At 31.2% G+C, this 19,524-nt stretch overlaps 1 protein-coding gene across 10 annotated transcripts in view; it reads left to right on the forward strand.

The window, feature by feature from the left end:
• tenm2b (teneurin transmembrane protein 2b) overlaps window positions 1-19,524 on the forward strand; it is a 599,580-nt gene that overhangs the window by 396,280 nt on the left and 183,776 nt on the right. For 4 of the 10 annotated variants that reach the window (XM_087301398.1, XM_087301399.1, XM_087301406.1 and 1 more), the window contains one exon: window positions 13,767-13,976. The exons of the other annotated variants lie outside the window; for them this stretch is intronic. In XM_087301398.1, the coding sequence (XP_087157524.1) occupies window positions 13,767-13,976 (210 nt within the window). The remainder of the gene's footprint in view (window positions 1-13,766; window positions 13,977-19,524) is intronic. 10 annotated transcript variants of the gene reach the window in all.

The following is a 19,524-nucleotide window of genomic DNA, read 5'->3' on the forward strand; positions in this document are numbered from 1 at the left end:
ATGGTGCTGTGCGTGTGTGTGTTTATACAGACAGCTTGTTATAGTCTGTCTGGACTGTATAACTGGGTGATTTTCGGTTTTGTTCTCCCCCCGCTCTTTAGCGGGATCGGGCGCGGCGGATAGAAAACGGGGCGGGTCGGGCAGCGGGACATCAAGTGCTTAATATAAGTGGGAGCGGTCGGGTCGGGAAAATGGTCAAACTACTTGCTCTACAAACAAATGTTTGCATTACTATACAGACCAAGTAGAATTATATAATAAGAAAATATCAGTTTGCAACATCAAGCAGCGTATCTGGCAGTTTTTAATGCCCAAAAATGAATGGAAGTAAATCAGACCGGAAGTCTCGAGCCAAAAAGAATCAAATGGCTGCGCCCAGACGTCGACAAAGAATAAGGTGAAAAGAACAAAACGATTTCTTTTCAAATTTTATTTGAATTTTTTTTTTTTTTTTTAAGGAAAAAGCTTCGTCATGAATGTAACAGATGTGAAATTGACACGTGTGACGTTGGTAAATTAAATATAATAGTAAATATAATAGTTTGAAAACATTAACAAAGACATTTTTGAGTATTTATAAAGCACTGTAAAATGCTTGCTTACTCAAAAAAATTAGATATTTTGGTGAAAACCAATTGTTTTTCATGGCAAGTTTTACATTTGCATGGAATTGCGCTAATACGTACATTTAAATTCATGCAAAATTATGCAATAATAAATTACAACCTACGAAATGTCAACAAAATTTTATATATTTTATATGTTTTTCTGAATTTTTGCACTTTTTTACTATTTAATTTCATATTTCTCCCTAACGTATACATTTGGGCTACCAATTTTTTAACCATAATCATAATGTATTTTGTTAGATTAGCCCCAGATCTGGCTAAATTAATGTATATATTTATATGCATAAATATAATATCTTAAAGCTTTGTCTAGAAAATATTCATTTAAATGAGAAATTTGTGAGGGCTGTATTCATATATGCTGAGCACTGCTTCTTGGCAAACGTTTGCACTTTTCTTTAGGTCTGATATAAATTTTCCATTGTTGCTTTCAGTATGAATAAAGAACATAATCAGTTCCAGTTTGTTCCTGTTTGCTGCTGTTCCAGCTATGACGATACACAAATAGAAAGCGTTTCTGAATCCTCTGTTGCATGTTGCAAGTCGCAGTTGTGGCTGATTAGCACAAAAACTCTGGTTCGCATGGAAAAGAAACCTTTTATCGCATGTTGCGTCATGTCTGGTTTGTTCAAAAACAACCTTTTAGTGCATGTTGCGGTGTCACATCACATCATGTTTAGGACACGGTGTAAAGCAACCCATAGGCCTTTGGAGCTCTGTGTTAATATTTAAGCGATGTGTGTGTCAGTGTGTGTGTTTTGAGCCTCGCGGCAGGATTAGACGAGGGGTCTGGAGATTTACTTTCTGTCCTCTTAGGTGGTTAATAGATTCTTAAACTGAGCAACTCTTGGGTTAGCCAGCATTCATATATTAACAAAATGACAAAACATTTTTACTTTAAGCGTAAGATTAATCCATTATCAAAATAAGAGTTGGTTACGGTTTGGTGGGATAGCAGTAGCCGCAGAGCTTTAAAGTTAAATGAATTGAGAGAGAGTAGGATTTTGCCATGCTGAGAGTCCTGCTCTAAAGCACAGCAGGCTAAAACGCTCATCAAGAAGTTCAGTCTCCAAATTCTCTTTAAAGCACCACTGCTACCAAAATATTAAAGCAAAATATTGTGGCCCTACTGTTAATTTCACAGTTATTTTCTTCAGAGAGATCTCAAGCTGTTTTTTTTCCTTCTAAATTCACTTTTTTTTGTGTTTGTGTTTTGACAACATAAAGGAATTAAGTTAACTTATTAGTTTGTGCTTATTAAAGAGGATTGAGAATAAAACAATTATGTTGGCCCAAAAAAAAAAAAAACATTAAGAGTTGTTCATTCATTCAATTATTCATTCATTCATTCATTTTCGTTCAGCTTAGTCCTTAATTTATTAGGGTCGGCACAGTGGAATGAACCGCCAACTTCCAACTGCCCTTCCAGCCACAACCCAGTACTGGGAAATACGCATACACTCTCACATTCACACACATTTATACACTACAGCTAATTTAGCTTTACCCAATCCACAAATAGCGCATGTCTTTGGACTGTGGGGGAAACCGGTGTACCCGCAAGAAACCCAAGTGAACACGGAGAGAACATGCAAGCTTCACACAAAAAACAACAACTGACCCAGCCAGGACTCAAGCTAGTGTCCTTCTTGCTTTGAGGCAACAGTGCTAACCACTGAGCCACCGTCCTGCATTAGAATTCAGCTGAATTTAAATAGTAGTTTGACCAAACTGCAAGCATTTTTTGGGGTGTGTTCTACAGACAAGCATCCAATTTTACAGTTTCACCAAATCTTCATTCCTTCATTTTCTTTTCTACTTATTCCCTTTATTAATCTGGGGTCGCCACAGTGTGATGAACCGCCAACTTATTAATCGTAATTGAGTTAAAATGTTCAATTATTCAAAATTTAGATTTTAGGCAAAATCGCCCAGCCCTAAATAGGCCTGTTATGATTATCATACATTTGTGCTGCTGATGAATATTTGAATAGTAAAATATGACTGATTACATCATATTACACCACATAAACACAAGCTGATCAGTAGTTGGGATTGTTGAGTTTACTTTGCTTAACCTTACAAACAAGAGCGCAACATTGTGTTTCATCATATTGCAGTCGATATGAATGAATTGTTGTAGTTATTCTTGGAAGTTTGAAAGCTTTGATTATATTCTGCAAGGTTATTTTGCCAATACCATCTGTACTGTGCGGCGGTCTTGAATTTGTGTCGCTCAGATGATGCATGACTTATGATTTGCCCCATTTTTTTGTGTTCGGCACTCTCTTTCTGCCCCCCTCTGTGTCCACGGTTCTCCTTAGCCTTTGTTTGCTGTGTTAGACACTGATATGATAAATCTTCACAAATGTCACTGACCAGCCCATTGTGAACGCAGATGCAGCAGATCAAGTGGGAATACAAAAGATAGAGAGAGAGTTTAGTGGAGGAAAAGCATCAGGAGAACGAGTCTAAGAAAATCTGTCCCTGATCAAAGCTGACAGAGCAGATTAAACCTGCTACACTGAAAAATCCTTGGATTTACAAATTTGTTTTTAAGTTAAGTTGTTGTAAACAATTTATTTGGGCTGAATTTAAAGGAACAAATTAAGTTGAACAGTACTTAATTTAATTTGTTTGTTTAAATTCAACACATAAATTGTTTGCAACATTTTTTAAGACATCATTAGCTTAAAGGGATAGTTCACCTTAAATTAGAAATTCCGTCATGATTTACTCATGCTTCACACTTTCTGTACCTGTTTGAGTTTATATTCTGTTGAACACAAAAGAAGATATTTTGAAAAAGCTGAAAACCTGTAATCACTGACATGGATAGTATTTGTTTGTTTTTGTACTCTGTAAAAAATGCTGCGTTTCACACCACTCTTTCATGCTGTCTCAATACAAATCGATTAATTTAAATTAATAGTTTTTATGAATTTAAGTGGATTGAACATAAAACTTTTAAGTTGCTCTAAAAAACCTCAAGAATATAAGTAGTGAATAAGTAGTTTGAACAAGCAGCAAAAATAATTTTTGAGTGTACTGTAGAAGTCAATGATTACAGGTTTTCAACTTTCTTTAAATACCTTATCTTGTGTTCATCAGAAGAAAGTAACTCAACCAGATAAATTATTTTTTTTGAGTGAACTATACCTTTAAGCTACTGTACAGCATTTTTATTAAACAGATTTATTTTAAAATGCACGACTTTTACTTCATTTGCACCTGGCATTCACACTAATCTGGTGTTTTTTCGACACTTAAAACTAAGAGAAAATGTTGCAGATTTCAGTTTAGACAAACAAAAACAGATTATTGAAAATGCGTTTAATCCACGATTGACTCCTCTAGGTCATTTTGTACCCTGACCCCCCCACCCTCAACCTGTTTCTTTTTACCTCAACACATCCTTTCATTTTTGTGATACATGCTCAGTTTTAAAGAAACTAAGACTGCAGAAAGTGCGGCAACCTATATCACCAAGTAGGACATGTTCCTGGATTAACATCTATGTTGGTCCTGGAACAACTTTCCAATCAACCAATGAGAATTAAGGGATAAAGTTACTATTTATGTTAAGTTTGGGCTTACGGATAGGTTTATGCACGTCTTCATGATTATTATTCAACTATTCCCCTCTGATTTTGGGAATAATATACAGTTATGGGTGAGTTTAGGAGTAGGGAATAGGTATGGATTACATTTTCGTACGAAAATGATGTTCCAGGGTCAACGTAAATGTTAATCCAGGATCACATCGTACTTGGCAGAAGCATCTTTTATGCAGTTTTTAAAATGACAAAATATTTAGATTTTTATTGTGAGTAAACAAATAAAATCGACCTTGTTACAGTTTTGAATGATGTCTTACGTTTATGTGGTCAAAAACATGTTAAGTTGTATTTTAAGTTGTTTCTGTGTTCTTATGACAAAATATTGTGCAGCCCTAATTATATTCACTTTTTACATTTATTATTATTTTTTACTTTTGTTTTTCCTGCTTTTTTCATGAACCCCCTAGCATTTCATTGCAGCCCCATAGGGGGTCCCGAGATTGCAGTTTGAAATTCTTTGGCTCAGGTGTTCTAATGACAAAATATGTGGTTGCACCATAGCATCTTGTATACACATAATACTGCATATATGATTGTTAAACTGACATTTGCAGCCTACTGTCAAACAAACGTACAGAGTTATACTGCGCAATTTAAATGGTATTTTGTACAATCTGTGCCCTTCGACCGAACAAACACTGCTAAATGATGAATATTTAGGTGAAACTGACACCTGAGTGAAGTTTATTTCCATAAAAATGGTGACCATATAACATTTGGTAGCTATACTGTTAATAAAATGTTTGTTTGGCTTGTTTAACTTTGGCTTGATGTTTATACGCTAAACATAAGCTGTTTATAATCAATAACATTATAATTTGTATTTGATTTATTATTTCTATATTCAGATTTTCTATATTTTTTTGGTAACACTTTACAATAAGGTTCATTAGTTAATGCATTTACTAACATGAACTAATAATGAACAACACATGTACAACATTTATTAATATAATTTAACATTTACTAATGCATTATTAACATCCAAGTCAATGCTTGTTAACATTAGTTAATTATGTTAGTTAATTATTAGTTAGTAATGCACCATGAGTTAACATGAACTAACAATGAACTACTTTTTTTTCATTAACGAACATTGACTAACATGAACAAATACAGTAGTAGATGTATTGATTATTGTTTGTTTATGTTAGTAAATGCATTAATTAACATTAACTAATGAACCTTATTGTAAAGTGTGACCATTTTTTTTTTATATTGGTATATCTCATTCTGATTTAAATACAGGTTACATTTAAAGGATTGCTGATAACTTAAGTGTTACATATTTTTGTTTTTCTTTCATCACAGTGTGGTTGTTTATAACTTGGGCCAGATAGAAGCTGCAGACATTTTTTTCTATATCTGTGGAGAATTTTGTAAAAATCTGTGGATTTATGCAGAATTATATTGGCAGTATCGTAGATAAAAACGTATTATATGGATAAAAAAATAATACCTTTTAAATTTTTATTGAATGTAAATCCACCTAGATCCACTTATTTGGAAAACAGATCAAGTCTAATCTATGTACTAAAAGACAGAAAACATTACTTTACAAACTGTGTCGTGAACAAGTGAACACTTTCATATTAGCCAATATTATTACTGAAATTAGATTAAAAACTAATTAAATATAAATTTACACACATTTACACAATTAAATGAACAGACTCAATGAAGGGCTAAAAATCTGCGGAAATCTGCAGATTTCTGAGCACGCAGGTTTCGTGTGGGCCTTTTTCTAACTAATGCCGTTATAATCAGTTTTATTTAACAATTATAAATACGCTGAAAATGTTGTATTACAATTGTATAGCTATTTTAGTTTCTGACATGAGTTTCAGTCATGTAGTGTACATAGCCATACACTCGCAGAGGACAGTGAAAGACACCACGTGCAAATGTGTGTGTGTGCCACAGGTGTCTGCTCTGTGTACACGGCAGATAAAGGAGAAAGGGCGAGTGTGCTGAGTGATAAATTGCGCTTGTTACGGTGTGATTTGTCACTCTTTTTCCTCCAGTCTGACTGCGTTCTCTCCCGTTTTGCCACCTTTGATGGTGGACAATAAAGTGTCAGTGCGGATTTTCTCTTTCTTGTGCACTCATCTGAAGAAGGATGTGAAATCTGAATCTCAGTAGGACTAGACGCGTATTTATGTGAGCGCAAATATTTTCATCAGGAATCATTGTTGAGTGTGATTTATTACAATGCTCACTCTTGCTTTTGCTTTTTCACTGCTTTTGTTTCTTAAAAAATGCAATTAACATGTTAAAGAATGCTTTCATGTCACTTATTCATTTATTTTTTTTTATCTAATTTTATTTATTTGTTTATATTATCAATTGATTTTGGATGATGTAATGGCTTGAATATTGATAAATATATATGTTTTTGAATTAATTAATTTACATATAGTATAGTATTTTAAATTCAAATTTTTAAATGATTTATTTTACACATACAGTAAGTATTTATTTATTTGTCTCACAATGTTTTACTGGGTATTATAATTAGGGTTGCACAATATTGCAAAGAGCAACCATTGCGATATTATTTTTTTTTTTCTGCAATGTATACAGCACTCAGCATAAATGAGTACACCCCATTTTGAAAATTAATATTTTATACATTTTTTAGTGAATATGGTATTAGATATTTGTGCATTTTAACAAAACTAATAATTACAATTATAATATTTATTCAAATAATATTTTAGTCACAAAACAATAGTACATTTAAAGTCATGCTAAATATTGCAAAAAAATACAAACTACAGCATTTCAACAAAATTTTGTGTATATATTTTTTTGCTTCTCTTGATTTTTCCTGTTTTTGAACATTTTATTTAATATTTTTCTCTAACATAAATTTGGGCTACTAATTTTTGAACCATTATTGTAAGTTATTTTGTTGGATTAGCTCTAGATTTGGTTTCAATACTGACTAAACTAATATATATGCACAAATATATTATCATAAAGCATCCTATCGAAAATATCAATTTTAATGAGAGATTTAAATAAGAGATTTGTTGGGGGTGTACTTATTTATGCTGAGCACTGTATTGTGTTGTGAATACAATTTTGCCAGATGACTTGAATATCTCTATTTGGAAAGAATGTATCATTTTAGACTGATTGGGATGATTCTGTAGGAGAGTTAATCATGCATGAAATAAAATAAACGATTGACATGCACAGATAAACACAATAAAGAAAGACACAAATGAAATAAACAGTGTTTTAATGTTTTCTGAAGTCTACCAGTATTCAGATTCAGTAATTGAACAATTAAATGTAAAATAATACTGCGTAGTCTTCATTTTATAAATAATTCAATAAAATTAACCATCATTAAAAGTTACAAACTGTAAAATTTCTCATGCCTGAATGCTTTTTAAATCCTCAGACAGTCACAGACTTCAAAAACACAAGCAAAGAGAAATTATAATCAAAGTCAGCATTGCATATCCTGCCATGTGACTAAATTGCTATATAGATGCTGATATATTATATTGTGTAGCCCTAATTATATTCACGTTTTTACATTTAATATTATTATTATTTTTACTTTTGTTTCTGCTGCTTTTTTCATAGACCCCCTAGCAATCCATTGCAGCTCCATGGGGCGTCCCGAGATTGCAGTATAAAATCCTTTGGCTTAGGGAATAGAAAACTTGATTATGTCAGTACAAAAAGCGTTATGACTTTGTAAAGTGTGTGTGCGTGTGTGTGTGTGTGTGTGTGTGTGTGTGTGTGTGTGGTTATGGAAGGGTCTCCAAAAATATAGTAAGAGTTTTCTGCGAGGCTTGTGTTTTGGCTTCAGGGACTGAACATACAGTTTGTACAGTATAAGAAAATGTTTAAGGAATGCTACATAAAAAATGGAAACCCAGTGCATACAGTATGTGTGTGTGTGTGTGTGTGTCTGGATGCTGTCACAGACACAGAGAGAGGGGAATTGATTGAATTAGTAGATGTGAGACGCAGAGGCCGATGGCACACAGCTCCAGTCGGGCACTGCTGCTCTTTTGACTGCACACGGGTGCGGATGGCATGGGGCGCTCAAACGTCCACAATATATCAGCTGGTCTCGCTCCCAATCACAAACCCAGCATGCGCTTAATGGCTTGATCACGTATCTGAAGCGCTTTCTTCTTTATTGTGTTATTTTGAGAAAAAAAACAGGTATATTTTAGCTTGAAGACTTATAATGCTTTATATTCATACTGATTCCGCTGGCGATGGAAAATTAAACATATTAAATCTTTTTAGATGGTGTGGCAATGTTTAAGTATTTTTTTGATGCGCTTATTGTGTGCTTAAAGGTTTTTGCATTGTACTTATGTTGCTTTGTACCTAGCTTTATCCATTTGTTGTCAGGACGTTATTAATTCATTAAAATATACACAAAAGGACTTACATCATGTATTTTAGAAGAGCAAATGCATAATGTAATATATTTACCATATTTCAGATCATTTTTAGTTGAGTATTATGTGTATTATCACACATAATACTGTACATTCACACTGACTTCACACTGTAAAAAGTTATTCATTGGATTTACTAATTGCTTTTAAGGTAAGTGGTTGCAAACAATTTATATGGACTGAATTTTATCAAACAAATTAAGCTAAGCTTTACTACATTTAATTTGTTTGTTTAAATTGAGTCCTTATAAATTGTTTGCCACCACTTACCTTAAAAACAATTAGCAAATCCAATGAATGATTATTTTTCAGTTCACCGGCAAATGCCAGTGAAAAATGAATGGCCTCAATTGATATTCAATGTGTTTAATTGCTGTGTTGCGACGTCAAAATAATTGTTTGATGCACTTATTGTGTGCTTATAGGTTTTTGCATTGCTGTTATATAAAAAAAATAATAATACCCACATAAATTTACAGGTGTAATATATATTTTTGATTCATATTACTAAAACTGTCTCATGAACATAAACAAAATAATTAAAGTATAATTTTAAATGTGCTTGTGCTGTAAGTAGATAAAGACCAAATATAAAATAAACCTACATAAATTGTTCTTACAGCATAAAAATAGTGTCTCTGATTCAAAATGATCTTGTAAAAACAGTGTAACCTTGTGTTTAAACTTGTTTACATGAATTATTTGATTGATCGATTCAGATTGCTGTTTGTTATGGGCTGTTCTGGTATCGATAAACAGAATTGAAATTATTTAAAACCTGCTCCTGCTGGCCCTGCGACCCGGCTCCGGAAAAGAGGAAGAAAATGTATGTATGAATAATTAAAACTATAATTAGATGCATTTGGGTCAAATATTAAAAGTGGTTTTTAAGGATTTAAAAATAACATAGTCTAAAAAATGTATTAAGCGTGTAATATAGCTTTCTCTTCCCATGTACATTAGAACGTCTTGCTTAATTTTAATTTCTTTTCAGAAAAATGTATAACACTATAATCTTGCATATTTACAGAAAAAGCCACTAATATCTTTACAGAAATCAACAGCAATTAATAAAGCATTTTGTCAGATATATTTACAATCAAGAATCATTTGATAACATATTAAAATCCTCTATTGTAATATACTGATTACTTGTAATTTTCAATTGTTTTACTAAATCTAAACTCTCAGCTTATCCAGTTGTAGTTTTTAATCATTTAAAAAGTCCAAATAATGATAATGTGATCAGATCACTTATTATTTTTATCATTGTATTATTGTTAGCACAGGTCAGAATAATTTTAATAAACACACCACTCACAAATCTATCTTTTAAATTAATAAATTAATAGAATGCTATACATACATATATATGTACATGTATATATATACATTTAAATTTTGTAGTTTGTAATTTATTTAGCTATATTTAGAATATAGAACTGTAGAATATGGAATTTGCCCAATATAAAAAAAAAAAAAACTTTAATGTATTATCTTTTTATTTCTAAAGAGGTTTGGTGAGTGAAATATTATTTTAATATATATATATATATATATATATATATATATATATATATATATATATATATATATATATATATATATATATATATATATATATATATATATATATATATATTATGACCTATATGCACAGAGAAATTTATAAAAAATTTTCATTTTCAAAAAGGGGTATATTCTATATATTCTATATCTATTAGTTGATATTTTTACTTTTTTCAGTTTATTTTTTTGATTTGAAGCTTTTGCAAATTTCATCTGAACATCAAAATGTAACATGCCCAACTGTTAACCTAATTATTAACTCTACCATAAACATAAATTCTTAAATTATTTACATTTCTCTTTAATCATATCTACTTTGTCCTTATCATCACTTGTTTAAATCAAGCTTCTTTTCTACAGTTACATTCAGAATCATTTAACCCCCTTTTAATTATTCTTTTTAAAATATTTCACAAATTATGTTTAACAGAGTAAGGACATCTTCACCATATCTCTGATAATATTTTTTTTCTTCTGGAGAAAGTCTTATTTGTTTTATTTTGGCTAGAATAAAAGCAGTTTTTATTTTTTTAAAAACCATTTTAAAGTCAAAATTATTAGCCCCTTTAAGCTATATATTTTTTGATAGTCTACAGAACAAACCATCATTGTACAATAACTTGCCTAATTACCCTAGCCTGCCTAGTTAACCTAATTAACCTAGTTAAGCCTTTAAATGTCACTTTAAGCTGTGTAGAAGTGTCATAAAAATATCTAGTAAAATATTATTTACTGTCATCATGGCAAAGATAAAATAAATCACTTATTAGTAATTAGTTATTAAAACTATTATGTTTAGAAATGAAAATCTTCTCTCCGTTAAACAGAAATTGGGAAAAAAAATAAAGACGGGGGCTAATAATTCAGAGGCTTTAATGATTCTGATTGCAAATGTATTTTTCTTTCTTCTGTAAACCTCCTATAAGCTTTGAACACTGAATACACAATGTGATATGATTCACTTATTACAGATTTAGTTTTTTTGTTTCATATATCGCACATCCCTGTTGCACACAGAGTGTCCATATATTCTGTGTATTTGTACGTACTCTATTCATTCATTTAAAAGGCACATCAAAGCTGACCTCCTTTCAGACGTGTTTTTAGAGTTGAAGGTTTTTCAGAGCGTCTCAAAGCTTCACATTTCTCTCTTTTCAACGTGGTATTTATTCGACAAGCTTCTGGTTTTGATGTATCAATACCTTGTATTTCAATGCTCCATTTGTGAGTTCTCATTTCTGTTTTCTTTTGTGTGCCTGTCGAACTCATGTCAGAGTTTACTTTGTGCAGAGATTGAAAATCCAGAGCACAAACAGAAAGTGTCTCTGGTGACAAACGCAGGCTGTCGCCGTCTGTTGTTAAAATCACTCCTTTTGGGTTTTATGCTGCAGCTGCACATGCACTCCTGCTCATTAGTTCTCATATCCGCTTTATTACTAAATAAAATACATAATTGAATTGGAGACAATAGAAAAATGTTTTTTTAACAACTGAAGTTACAATACTAATCTTGTTAAAATGTTGCATACTTTTGTTTTTTATTACTTTCCTAGAATTGCAAGTCATTTTATAGCTTTTATTTAGTATTTACTTTTTAAATTATTTACAGTGTTTAGCATAATATAGTACAGCCCATTTTGAAAAACATATATTTTCATCAATTTCTCAGTGAATATAGGCAATTTATTTTGGTGCATATAAACAAAACAGATTTATTGAACAAATATGTTTATTAAAATAATATTTTTGTCACCAAACATATTTAGAAATTGAAAGACATTAAAATTCAAGCAAAATATTGCAAAAATATTACAACCTACAAAATTTCAACTAACTTTTTCAATTTTTTTGCTTCTCTTGATTTTTCCTCTTTTTTAAATTGCATTTAATAATTTTCTTTAACATATAAATTTGGGTGTACTAGTTTTTGGAGCATTATCTTAAGTTATTTTGTTAGATAAGCTCCAGATTTGGCTTCAGTACTGACTAATCTAATGTATATGCACAAATATAATATTTTATAGCTTCCTATTAAAATGATGGATTTAAGCACTGTAAATATAAATTAAAATGATTTATTATTGTTTGTATATACATTTTAATGTAAATTTAGTTTCAGTTATTTTATTATATTAAGTTCTAATATTTTTTTCTAGTTTTTAAATAATTTATTTTATTTAATCTTTTGTATTTTAAAGTTTACTTTATGTCAAGCAAGGAAAATGCTAGTTTAATGTTATTATTATTATTATTATTATTATTATTATTATTTACTTAAATATTGCAAACCTACTGCATCCATCAAGGACCCAATTTTTTTTTTCTTTATTTGCTGTGTTGTGTACTTGTTTTTATTTATTTGGATTAGTGTAACATTGCTTCAAGCATCAGTGACTTCATTTATTTTATTAATTTTATTCGTACATTTTTATCCATAATAATATTTCTGAAATTAATTTATTGATTTCAAAATGTTTTTTTTTTACATTCTGTTTTAATGGTTAATTTACCATCCATAAAATGTACACAGTTTTAAAAAATATATAAAAATAAATAAATAAATAATAATAATAATAATAATAATAATAATAATAATAATAAAATATATTTTCTAGGAAAATTTTTATAGCTTAATATTCATATCAGTATTCTAAATTTGTCAAATTTGAAATGTCATGACATTTCAGTTTAAACACTGAATTCCTTTTTATTTGTACTAGTTTCTATGATTCTGTCTGTTTTTCCAGTTTGTAACATTTTTACAGCAACTGATACACTCATACAAAACTATTGCAAAATGCCACTTGCATCATTTATATTTAAGAAGATGAAAAGGGTTTCTAATCAGTTTAATTTTTGTACAGTATAACTAAAATATAAAAGCCAAACATAATTTACACTACCAGTCAAACGTTTGGGGTCAGTTTTTTTTCTTTTATAAGGAAATTATTCTGTTCATCAAGGTGGAATTTATTAAATGTAAAATAAAGTAGTTAAATTATAAAATATGTATTATTAAATATTTATTTATTACTTATTGTATTTAGTTTCAAATAAAATTACTCCAGTCATTATTGTTTTTATTACTGTGATCATAAATAATAATAATAATAATAATAATAATAATAATATTACAGTGATTTCTGAAGGATCATGTGACTCTGAAGATTGGAGTAATGAAGCTGAAAATTCATCTTCAAATCACTGGAATAAATGATCAAATTAAATGATAAACTACATTTTAAAAGTTATTTTATAGTGCAATAACATTTTACAATTTTGCATTTTGTACGGTATTTTTGATTAAATAAATGCAGCCTTGTAGAGCAGGAAAAACTTATTTTAAATCCTTTAATAATCCTACTGACCCCAAACTTTTGACCGGTAATGTACTTATAAACACAACTCTGAAAAAGTAGCTGTGATCCCCTGTTGTAATTTCATCAACCAGCAATGGTTTCACTCCATAAAGTAACACACTTCTCCCACTGTGTGTGTGTGTGTGTCTTCAGGTCGTCCCCTCCCCCCCACGCCCTCATCCAGTCTGCTGCCACCCGCCCCTCCTCCCCCCTCCGTCCCCCTGCACCAGGCCGCCTCCTCCATCAGGGAGTGTCAGATGCCCCTTTTGGATAGCGGCTCATCCCATACCATCCTGGACCCCCCTCCCGAAGACGAGTTCTCCCCAAACTCCTACCTGCTCCGCGCACAGCCCCCCATCACCGGTAAGAGCACCTCCATCACCATCATCACCCTTATCTCTCTCAGTCCAGCCCTCCATTCACCCAAAACCACATCAACACCATCCCATATCTTAGATTTTAGGCTAGGATGCAAATATTTGTTCTGTGCAATATTGAGTATCATTTTAATAAATGAATTTAATAGATTTATTTGAAAAACAAATGAAGACTTTTAGGACAATTTTGGATGATAATATGTTGCTTATGTAGTAGAGCGTATCTGCATAAAATAAACCAAATCAAGTACACATATTAAATAATTAAATATAAAATAAATAACTCTCTATAATTTTGGTTGTATGTAAACTACACATAAATACAATTAAACTTTCTTCAAGTTAAATAATAATTTCCTGTGCCTGAATGCTTTTAACTGGCTTGAAATGAGCAGCCACAGGCCTAAAACACATGTAAATGATCACATTTGTTAGTAACTTTATGCTTCAACTTTGCAATTACTCCAGCATTGTGTGAGTTTTTAACTCTTACTCAACTATATTCCTGATTCGACAGATTCCTGTGGATGTGCACATTGTGATATCGATGCTGAAATGATTTATTGCGCAGCCCTAATTATTAGTCTTTTCCTAAAGATGTAGTTCACTTAAAAAATAAAATAAATATATTGTGACCTTTTTATTAAGGATTTCCCAATCAGGTTCTTTTGCCCTCAAGTCCGATTTTGTCCGATGTCCTGATTTTGAGTATCTGCCAATACCGATACCCGATCTGATACTATATAATACATAAAAAATAAAAAAATAAAGAAGATCGAAGAAACAGATCCAGAATTTTCCTTATCAGTGTTTCCTCTAGGATTTTTTCCAGCTGTGGTGGCAGACCTTTTGCACAAATCTACCAACTGCCTATGATGGTTATTTCAATGACAAATGGAGAAATGTCGTGAGCACAGTATTACAAGTCGAGATCGCATTTATGCAATACGAGCATGCCAATCTCTTTGCTTGCGCGCAGATCTTCTTGTGCGCTCTTAAATAAACGCTGCTGAAGTGCAATTTAGCGCATTTATGTAGTGAGTATGTCTCCAACGTTTATTAGATTTTCTAGGAATATTTATGAATGTCTCTAATAAACCTACAGAGCAGCATTGACACATTCTGAAGTTAAGTGAAACACACCCTGAAGTTAATATTATCTATTAATAAATTAAAATTATGCTACTAATTTAACCTGATTCAACCTAATGCATGTAGTTGTGGACGAGCATTACAGAGTTAGTATACAAGCATTGAAGTGTCTTGAGTTGTGTATTTTTCTTTTGTTAATACTTTTCATTTGATGCGCTGTGGTCCACTCTCTTACGCTGCTCCAGCACTGCCTGACGAGGGGATTTGCATTCAGACTAATCCAACGATTAAAATCATACAGGACTTCACGCTTTACTAAGTCACATGTATGTGGGTTATGTCAAGACATGTTCCCTTCACAAGTCGATCAATTCGATCACTCAACATGTATGAAGGATGAAAACCTGCCATAAGAAACGCAGCGCCGATCTTACTTTGGTTTGATCACGAGCAGAGGTGAGGGGCTGTAGCAGTGAAAAGTGAAAGTACCCGCCCCCGTTACATCAGTAGCGGACCTAGTTGAAACCACAGGCAGTCAGGTAATACAGAGAGTGAATCATTATGGATGAAATGGGGGGTGGTTTGTTCTGTAAAAAATATGACTTAAAGGGGCTAATAATTTTGACCTTAAAATTGCTTTTAAAAAAATAAAAACTGCTTTTATTCTAGCCAAAGTAAAACAAATAAGACTTTCTCCAGAAGCAAAAAAAAATATTATCAGACATACTGTAATTTTATTTTTTATTTTTTGTGCTCTGTTAAACATCATTTGGGAAATATTTAAAAAAGAAAAAAAAATCATTGGTGGGCTAATAATTCTGACTTTAACTGTATATTAAATTGACATTAAAATATATTAAAAATAAATACATTTTGTCCCAACCTCTCGTAATTTATTTATTTATTTATTTATTTTGTTAATTTGTCTATTTAGAATAGTTTTAGGGTTGTGATCTTGATTTTAAACAAACAATAACATTTTGGATTCTCAGTTTAACCTTACTGTATTTACACTTATTAGTTTGAAGAAGTTTCTCAGATTTAAAATATATGGGATTTATTTTGCTCTGTACTTATATTTTACAGATATATTCTCCATCTTCAAAAGTTGGAAAGTGGTGAAAATATTTTCCATTTTGTAGTCAGTGATTTAAAAGCTTTCTGTAAACTCTATAAAAGGAACATTGAAACATGAGTGTACTAATTCTGACTAATAGGCTTACACAAATACTATCCATATTAGGACAGACGTTCTTATGGTACATTAGCATAATCTGAATGCAAATTCAATTTTTTATGTACGATGTATTATTAATAGTATTTATGTTAATTACTGCTGTTTATTTGTTGTACTCTGGTTTGTTTCTGATACCATGTCTGCTTTTATTAGGTTGTTTTTGCAAGGTTAATTTTCCCTTAACAGTCTTCCATAGCAAGAAAACAGTTTCAGAAGACACTGGAGGGAGTTTGGCATATTTTTGCATTCTTCACCATTTTATTAGCATTAATATAAATTATCATTTATTTATCAATTAAAGAACTAGACAGCGGTGTTGCAAGCATGTCTGATAGGAAAGCATGCAAATATATTTTTTGTGCTGCCAGCATGGGAGCATTATATGACAGTATTAATGAACAATTACCAGTCCATAGCAATAGACAGATGATCATGACCTGGAGATTTACTGTGATCATTGAGGTACGTTAAGAATAATTTCTTGCATTATCATGAAACAAGCACTTAATGTTTATATCACTTTTAAAAAATTAGAATTAGGCAATTTATATTCTTGAATATATTAAAAGATAGAGATAACACCTAATGTTTATTTAGATTTTTTTCCATTTATTTTGATAACTTATCTTCATAATTTTATCTAGAGATGAAAAAAAAAACTATAGTTATGAACTGGATGATATTTATATACCGGCGAGGCAGTGGCGCAGTAGGTAGTGCTGTCGCCTCACAGCAAGAAGGTTGCTGAGTCAGTGGTTCGAACCTCGGCTCAGTTGGCGTTTCTGTGTGGAGTTTGCATGTTCTCTCTGCCTTCGCGTGGGATTCCTCTGGGTCCTCCGGTTTCCCCCACAGTCCAAAGACATGCGGTACAGGTGAATTGGGTAGGCTAAATTGTCCGTAGTGTATGAGTGTGTATGTTTCCCAGAGATGGGTTGCGGCTGGAAGGGCATCTGCTGCGTAAAAACTTGCTGGATAAGTTGGCTGTTCATTCCGCTGTGGTAAAGGGACTAAGCCGATAAGAAAATGAATGAATGAATATTTATATACCCAGCCTGGTAACAAAATTGTTTATTATAGAAAAGTAAACAAAAATGTATTTTAAAAAGACATTTTAATGTACACACCACCAGATACTGAAAAAAAAAACTGTAATAAAAATGCATTTATTTATTTATTTATTCTTTTTTTTTTCTTTGCATACTTACTTACTTACTTACTTACTTCTTTGTACATTTATTTTTTTAATGTTACCAAGGCCGCATGGACAGATTTATTTAAAAAATGATTCATTCATTTTCTTTTCAGCTTATTCCCTTTATTAATCCGGGGTCGCCACAGCAGAATGAACCGCCAACTTATCCAGCAAGTTTTTTACGCTGCGGATGCCTTTCCAGCCGCAACCCATTTCTGGGAAATATTTTAAAATTAAATTTAGTAAATTATTTCTAAGTGTGTCATCAATATCAAATGTTTCAAGCTCATACACTACATTTGGCACAAACAGTGTTATCCTCTTCTTCAAATGCAGCCTGGGTTGTATCTTTAATTACCCTTCACAGTTTTTTACTCTTTTTTTGCTTTAAGGATGAGATGGTGTTGTGCAAGCTGTCTGTGTTTACATTTGCATTCAGCATTGTTTTCTCCTGCTGTTGGAAAGCATTTTGGGTCAATGAGAATCACTGTGTGATCACTAATATTTAGGTGCATGATTTTTATTGTTATTTACAACATGTCAATGATAAATCAAATTAAAAAAAATTCACAATTTGCTTATAAAAAGCTTGTTGCTTCTTATAGGTGTGTTTATGTGTGTGGTGTGCGTTTAGTCACAGAAAGAGATCTGAGATGATTTCTGACACCCTCGGCCTGCCCACTTTGCTATTGTGTTCTGTCTTTCTCTCTCTGTCTCTCTCTCTTTCCTTTCTGTCCATAAGCAATTACAGAAAGTCCTTCTTTTGTTTGTAACCTCTTGAGGTAAAATGTAATGTAACACATTACCCAAAATGTGTTGGATAAAAGAGATTTTTCTGATTACTCTGAAAACTGCTTGATCTTTTTTCTATTCTGAAATACTCCTGTATATTAGTTTGCTAAAATAAAATAAAATAAAAAAATAAAAAAATAAAATAAAAGCATATTATATTATATTATATTATATTATATTATATTATATTATATTATATTATATTATATTATATTATATTATATTATATTATATTATATTATATTATATTGTTGTAGGTGAAGTAGTGGCGCAGTAGGTAGTGCTATATTTTTCCTATTTTCTTGTGCAATTACAACATAAAACAATATCATTCACACAAAAAGGATGGCATGAATAAATAAAGAAAAAAAATGCAAAAGCTCATTACAAAGAAAAAAAAAAACAGAAGTGTGTGTAACCGTTTACATCATGATTATAATATGATTATAAAAAAATCAGTTATTGGTAAATAATTTTTTTTCTGTACAACATTTGTTTTGTTTTATTTACTTAAAATTTGCAGTAAATACATATCATATCTCACCATACCAAACCTTTTTTCTGTGTGTGTGTGCGTGTGTGTGTGTGTGTGTGCGTGTGTGGGTGTGCTTAACCTTATGTATTCTAATTTATGGTCATACATTTAACTAGACACGACCAGAGCAACCGGAGTGTTAGAAAAATGCTTTATAATTATATTCAAATTATTGTTACAACCGGGCAATTAATCAAAGAGCGCGAGATTGTAATTATTAACCACATGAATATGCTAATGTTATCCCATTTTTAAATGTATTTCTACACAGAAAATCATTTATTATGAGTCTAATTTATTGGATCAGATCAGAATATTCGTTCCACTCTTTTTCTCTTGATCATACATTAGGAAAACTGATGCAGAGGTAACACTGACACTGTAGGCCAAAAAATAAAAAATAAAAAAATCCCTATGCACCTGCTAATTTTGAGATTTTTGGCTTTTCATAAATTGCTGTTTTTTAGTCATCTATAATTTGATTGATTATATGCAATATTTTATTCTACAAAAGAAAAAAGAAAATTACTATTTATATATATTTTATTTTATTTCTTTGATTTTAATTATGGAGTAAATGAAAATTTATTAAAAATTTGTTAAAGTAAAGAGTAAATGAAATGTAATAAAAATATCAAAACATCTCCAAAAAATCTCATATTTATTGTTTTTTATTTTAATATATC

Source organism: Danio rerio, chromosome 21, assembly GCF_052040795.2.
Source record: "Danio rerio strain M-AB ecotype USA chromosome 21, GRCz13ab, whole genome shotgun sequence".
NCBI lineage: Eukaryota > Metazoa > Chordata > Actinopteri > Cypriniformes > Danionidae > Danio > Danio rerio.